Below are 7039 nucleotides of genomic sequence, written 5' to 3' on the forward strand. Positions count from 1 at the left end.
GTCAAAGCTCGCTTAAATTTCTAAGGGGTCTTGACTCGTGTGTAAATGTATTATATATACATATATATATATATATATATATACACACACACACATACATGTTCAAAATGGTTACAATTTTTCTCTAAATTAGGTTAGAGAAATAGTTGGGATCCAGTCTATTAAAAATATTGTCACGTGTCATTTGACTCATATTTTTCAAATAAGATCAAACAGCATGGGTCCACCAAGAGCTCAAAAGATACACTATGATTTAATACATTTTTTGGACTCAATATGGAGGAAGTAGTACTCATTGTTCTTTCAAAACTTCTTCAATTGTTTGGTTGGAAAGGAAAATTGAACTTCTTAGAATATGTGTGTGGGCGTGCGGGCGACTGACTGCATGCATGTATATACATACACGTATTCCCTACTTGCATATGCATGTGTTAATAGCCTTTGATTGCAACAATCAACTTAGACAAATTATACCCAATATTGTCATGTCTGTACCGACCCTGCAAGATCAATAAAGCATGCATTAATATATAGAATCTAGAATAGTGACACTAATTTGATGACAAAATGGTAGTAGGGAAAACCATGAGTATGCATACATACATGATTTGCACGCATGCCTACAAGATCAACGACATTAAATTGTAGTATAGAGAGGACCCATGTTTCGGCTGGGAGGATAGAGAGGACCTTTAAGCTTTGTTTTTACAGAGTGCTTTCTCTGCTTCGAGAGAGTTTGATTAGAAGTTAAGACACTGTCCGCCGCAAATGTATTTGTGTGTGGGGAAGCTACAGATCTATTGAATTAGTTGGCTTATAACTGGATTTTCTGTATATTGAAATTTTTTATATTGATAAGTCACATTTGTAACTTCGATTTATTAATGAAATGAGTATGTTTCATTCAAAAAAAAAAATTGAATGCAAATGTAGCAGTAGTACTGCCACTATTGGATGTAAATCTGAGTTCATTAATTAATGTTAATCCGGTGACTCTGTTCCATGTTGGATGTGGGCCGCCCGATCTGGCTAATGAATCCATATTCTTGCCCCTTAAAAGGACTGGATCTGGGTTAGCTGCACCGAAGCCCAACATACCATACTTTAGTATTTTTTTTTTTTTCCCTTGAAAAAAAAAAAAAACAGTTTGGATTGTTGGTTCTCATGGTCGTAGGTTTGCTTTCGGAGCGGTTGTAGGAAGAAACATCATCATATAGATGTATATGACCACTACCGTATATGGTTTTCGTAACACTAATTCATGATGTCTATGATAGCACTTCAGATATAAGACATACTAATAATTACCCACTGCTATTAGTAACAAGATAAAAGTAAAACCTTTTTACAGTCATGACATTACGTCACATTCATAGATTTTAAATGTTTGATCATCTAGATTTATATTTTTTTATCAACTTAATTTTTAAAAATAGATAATAATTTTTCATTATATCAAAGTAGAGGTCTGGATTTCGAAGCCTAACTCTATATTACATTTAAGTTTGAACTTTTGAGACAACTAAAAATTTTGCATCACAAATTTATAAAAAGTGTCTTAAACATCTTATAAAAAGTTGAAAATCCAATTTTTTTTTTTTTAAAAAAAAACACCAAATTAAAACTCTTGATAAGAAACTCCTGAAATTAATTTTATATTTTTTAAAAACCATCGTAACTAACTTTAATAAAAGTGTTTTGAGTGCATGTTTACTAAACATAAAAAAAAAAAATTAATACTAAAGCTTTGTTTTTTCAAGTAAAGCTCAACAATTAAAAATTCTATTTCCTATTACAATCTAAAAAAGACATCTGTTTTTACTTTTAATATATTTATCTCAAAATATTTTAAAAAAAGACCCATTTTTCAAAGGTAAAATATCATCAATTTTTTTTTTTTTATTTGAGAGATGAAGATTTCGAACTCTAGACCTCTATTTTAGAGGCCGGGAGTTATGCCCCCACATGCCTTTGTAAAATACCATCAATTTTTAAATTTCATATTTTAGATAATTTTTAATATAAATAACTGATTTCTAATAAAATGTAATGAAAATTGAGAAGCGTTGCTAAAGATAAGGCAGCAATAAAATGGAACAGTAGATGCCATTATCTAATCTTCTATCATTTTTCTTCTATGATTCGATACACCTAAAATTCAAAAGAAGTTGCTTTCCTCTCTCTCCACTACTAGTACTACAGAGTACAGTCCTCGTTTCTTTCTTCTCTCTTCTATAATTGATCCAGAGTAACCGAAGCAAGTATACCAAGTCCTTGCGCAGGATAAGCTGAAGTTGAGTAAGAGCAACATGGCAGGCAAAATCTTTGTTGTTACAGGTTCTGGGCAGGGACATCTCCACCCTTGCATGGAGCTTTGCAAGCATCTTGCCCCTCGAAGTTTCCATACCACCCTTGTCATTCCCTTCTCTCTCTCTTCTTCAATCCCCTCCTCTTTCTCTCAACACCCACTCACCAGTATTGCGCAGATAGCCGGGTTTTCGGGCCCTCCCGTGCCCGGATCAGACTCTCTCCGCCAGCAGGCCGCCCAAGACCTCGAGTCCCATCTCTCAAATCTTCCCGATTTGAGACCTCCTATCTGTGCCATCATCGACTTTCAGATGGGTTGGACCAAACGGGTGTTTTGGAAATTCAACATCCCGGTGATCGGCTTCTTCACTTTCGGTGCATGTGCCGCTGCCATGGAGTGGGGCACTTGGAAGGTCCACGCCGGTGATATCAAACCCGGAGAAATCCGTTTAATCCCCGGATTACCTGAAGAGATGGGCATAACGTCGTCCGATCTCAAACGAAGAGCCGGAGGTCCTCCGCGTGGTGGCCCACCGGGTGGAGGTGGACCACCTGGTTCTGGTCCGAACAGGCCCCCCAGTGGAGGAGGCCCACCTAAGCCTGGAGACCGGCCACCGTGGGTCCCAGAAGTAGAGGGCTCAATCGCGTTGATGTTCAATACGTGTGACGATCTTGAGCGTCCGTTCATCGACTACCTGACGAATCAGATGGGTATGCCGGCATGGGGCGTCGGCCCACTCCTGCCCGAACAGTACTGGAAGTCGTCGGACGCGTTGATCCGCGACGGCGAGATCAGAAGAAACACTCGCCGATCTAACTACACCGAGGAGGAGGTCATCCAATGGCTAGACACGAAGCCACGTGGATCCGTTCTGTACGTAGCTTTCGGTAGCGAGGTCGGGCCAACGATGGAGGAATACCCACAACTATCAGCCGCATTAGAGCAATCGACCCGAAATTTCATCTGGGTCATACCGACCGGGTCGGGTGGGTCTTCCGAGGAAGGATACTACCCGGAGGGACTGGAGAGCAGAGTTGGCGACAGGGGTTTGATAATACGCGGATGGGCACCACAGCTGCTGATACTGAGTCACCGGTCGACCGGAGGATTCTTATCGCACTGTGGGTGGAACTCGACAGCGGAGGCGATAGGGCGTGGGGTCCCATTCTTGGGGTGGCCCATCAGGGGAGACCAATACTATAACGCCAAGCTGGTGGAGGGCCATCTCAAGGTGGGGTATATGGTGGCAAAAGACGCGTCGAAAAGGGTCGAAAAGGACGAGATTTTGAATGGCATCGAGAGGCTAATGGGGGACGAAGAGATGCATCAACGAGCGGCGAGGCTTCGATCCAAGTTCGAGAATGGGTTCCCGGCGAGCTCGGAGGCTGCTTTGGATGCATTCCGGGATTTTATTAACCAAAACCCAGGAAAGGCACCAGACCATAGCGAGTGATAAAGAGGAGATTGTAAATTTGCAACAAAGTTCAAGCTTTTTTCTAATGTGTTTTCTGACCTTCGGAGTTTGCATATAATTTCGCAAGCAATCACAGGATTAGATATTATTAGGTACTTAAATAATGTGGAATTTTGAGCAGGTAGGAAGGAAAACCTTTAATGGTGTGGGTTCGATGAAAATCTTTTTGAGCTGATATTTTCATATTGCTTTTGTTCGTGGGAAAAAAGAACTTACACACAAATGCTTTTGATCAATTTGTAACAAAAAATAAATGCTGGTAGAAGTCGATCTGGGGATGGGGATGGTGAATATGGGGGGCGTGTGACCTCCATTGAAGGTCGAAACGAATCAACGTGAAAATGAAGGGGGGATAAGGAAATTGTGGGGAGAAAAAACAAAGACAAAAGGCTAAGAAAGTGAAGGGAAAAAGAAGATGACGACAAGTGAAGGGGTTGCCGGGAGGTTGACACTTTCTTCCCGGAGCTGGCAGGATGCTCGTTATGAAACCTCCTAATGGAAGTGCATGGGGGAATTGAACGGTGTTGATGAGAGAGACGGGGAAATAAACTTGTACATGACAAGCCAAGTGCGAGTTTGAGGGAAGAGCCTACCCAGAGAGCATCAAGAAATTGAGCAGAGGGCGACACACGGGTAAAGGAAAATATCAAATCAAGATCAGAAAGAAATGGATATTGTTGGGAAAATTGGATTATTTTGGGATTGAACGATTATCAAATGCACATTCATTTCTTGTTTCCGACGTATTGTTGCATTGCAAGCTATTCCTAACATACACTGATGATTATCTCTTCCAACAAAATACCTTAAGAATTGGTTAATTAAATAAATTGTCTTTTCCAAGTGTTGGAAGTAACCAAATTCCTAATGTCTTTTACACATCATTAACGTTGCATTATATCGCTGCACCGACCTCGCTTTCATCCTCATCTCATCTCCATCATCCATCCAATTCCATAATATCTAACTTTTTTCGGTACCCAAAATGTCGACACCTGACTTGCTCTCCAAATTTTACACTCGTTCTCGTCCCCAACTAACAGTCCAACCCAGCTCCTAACCGTGTATCGCTCTTCTCTCACTTTTTCTTTTCACATTCCTTTCCTTACTGAGCAAGATTTCTTGCTCCGAATTCGCCTATAAATACTAGTGTTTCGGAATACAAGATACGATCGCAGTCGATAAATACCACTTAAGGCAAGTTTACAATCTGAAAGATGTCAAGGGAGATCTGGGCTGTTCCCTTTTTTGGGCAAGGCCATCTCTTGCCAACCATGGAGCTCTGCAAGCACATGGCCTCCAGGGACTTCAAAACCACCCTCCTCATTTCCTCCAACCTCTCTTCTTCTGTCCCCTCCTCTTTCCGCCAGGTCTCTCTACTCCATGTCTTGGAAATCCCATCGCCTCCACCGCCTCCTCCCCAGCCTGGATCCGACCCCATGCACCAACACCGTAGACACCACGGCGACCTGGCTCTAGGCCTTGAAAACCTCCTCTCGGCCCGAGCCAAAAGCCCAAACCCAGAGCTGCCAGTTTGTGCCATCCTCGACGTCATGATGAGCTGGAGCGCTGAAGTTTTTCAAAAATTCAATGTCCCAACGGTCGCTTTCTTCACATCCGGCGCATGCTCTGCGGCCATAGAGCATGCGATGTGGAAGGCCCAGCCGCTGGATATTCAACCTGGAGAGGTCCGGTTACTCCCCGGATTACCTGAAGACATGGCTCTCACCCAATCGGACCTCAAGCAACGGCCTCATGGGCCACCGGGAGGGCCACCGGGGCCGCCACCGCCAACCGGTGGTGCCCCACCAGGCCGGGGTGCCGATTTCCATCCACCCCCGGGTCCCGGACCGAAGATGATGGGCCCACCCAAACCCGGTCAGCATCCACCGTGGGTGGAGGAGGTGAAGAACACGATCGCGCTGCTGATCAACACGTGCGACGATCTTGAGCGTCCATTTATCAGTTACCTCACACATCAAGTCGGGAAACCGGTCTGGGGCGTCGGCCCGCTTCTGCCACAGCAGTACTGGCAGTCGTCCCGTTCACTTCTCCACGACCGGGAAATCCGAACCAATCGACGGTCGAACGTCACGGAGGACGAAGTGATCGAATGGCTGGAGTCGAAGCCACGCGCGTCCGTCCTCTACGTTTCGTTCGGGAGTGAGGTGGGTCCAACCATGGAAGAGTACCCACGTCTAGCCGACGCACTAGAAGCCTCAAACCGGCCATTCATATGGGTAATCCAACCCGGTGCAGGCAGATCGGGTCCACCTCGTCAATTACTCGGGAACAAACCCGGTTCAGAAGAAGAAGAGGGTTACTTCCCACAGGGCTTGGATGAACGAGTTGGCGACAGGGGTTTGATAATACGCGGATGGGCACCGCAGCTGCTGATACTGAGTCACCCATCAACCGGAGGATTCTTGTCTCACTGCGGTTGGAACTCTACGGTGGAGGCGATAGGGCGTGGGGTCCCATTTTTGGTGTGGCCCATCAGGGGTGACCAATACTATAATGGGAAGTTGGTGGTGGTCCATCTCAAAGTTGGGTACATGGTTTCTGATGATCTTTCGGAACCCATAAACAAGGAAGATATAGGAAAAGGAATAGAGAAGCTCATGGGGGATGAAGATGTGAAGAAGCGAGCTTTGTTGCTTAGCACTGAGTTTCAGCGTGGGTTTCCGGCGAGTTCTGTGGCTGCTTTGGATGCTTTCCGGGATTTTATCAACCAGATAGTTGCTTAGCTGTTTAGCCTTTCCCTTTTTGGTTCTGAATAAATCTAATATTAGTACATGTAAGAGTAGAATTCACACAAACTTTTATCATGTTTGTTGCAAAGTTATCCGGTGAAGATATTGAAATTTAAATATTTTAATACTAGTATCATTTTGAAATAATTTATATATAATAAATTATATATATATATATATATGTATAGATTATATTTTAAAATAATATCAATACAAATCTTAAAAAATTAAAATACATATTTATAAAACTCGATATACTTCTAAATTTTCAATTCAACTATTTTAAAAAATAATTATTTATTTTCTTCATGAAAAGGAGTGTAAGGAATTGATTTTCACTCCTCAAATTTTCAGATGTGAAAATTAGAATGAAAATTATGTGAAAGTCTAAATTTTTACAATAATTACAAAAAAATAATTTTGGTCGGTACACCGAAACCAACCGATACATCGAAAATCGGCCAATATTGATTGAAACACATCGATACGATCGGTATTTGATCC

At 42.6% G+C, this 7039-nt stretch overlaps 2 protein-coding genes across 2 annotated transcripts; both read left to right on the top strand.

Annotated features, from left to right (window-relative positions):
* The first annotated feature begins 2123 nt into the window (after positions 1-2123).
* On the top strand, positions 2124-3943 carry LOC108980937 (scopoletin glucosyltransferase-like). The gene has a single exon (XM_018951995.2). It carries the CDS (start codon positions 2310-2312, stop codon positions 3759-3761), a length of 1452 nt encoding a protein of 483 aa, XP_018807540.2. The 5' UTR covers positions 2124-2309; the 3' UTR covers positions 3762-3943.
* Positions 3944-4629: 686 nt separating this feature from the next.
* LOC108980936 (scopoletin glucosyltransferase-like) lies at positions 4630-6682 on the top strand. Its single transcript, XM_018951994.2, has one exon. It carries the CDS (start codon positions 5000-5002, stop codon positions 6527-6529), a length of 1530 nt encoding a protein of 509 aa, XP_018807539.1. The 5' UTR covers positions 4630-4999; the 3' UTR covers positions 6530-6682.
* The last annotated feature ends 357 nt before the right edge of the window (positions 6683-7039 follow it).

Source organism: Juglans regia, chromosome 2, assembly GCF_001411555.2.
Source record: "Juglans regia cultivar Chandler chromosome 2, Walnut 2.0, whole genome shotgun sequence".
Classification (NCBI taxonomy): domain Eukaryota; kingdom Viridiplantae; phylum Streptophyta; class Magnoliopsida; order Fagales; family Juglandaceae; genus Juglans; species Juglans regia.

Coding starts and splice junctions, on each gene's coding strand:
- LOC108980936 (XM_018951994.2), top strand. CDS start 5,000: ATGTCAAGGGAGATCTGGGCTGTTCCCTTTTTTGGGCAAGGCCATCTC.
- LOC108980937 (XM_018951995.2), top strand. CDS start 2,310: ATGGCAGGCAAAATCTTTGTTGTTACAGGTTCTGGGCAGGGACATCTC.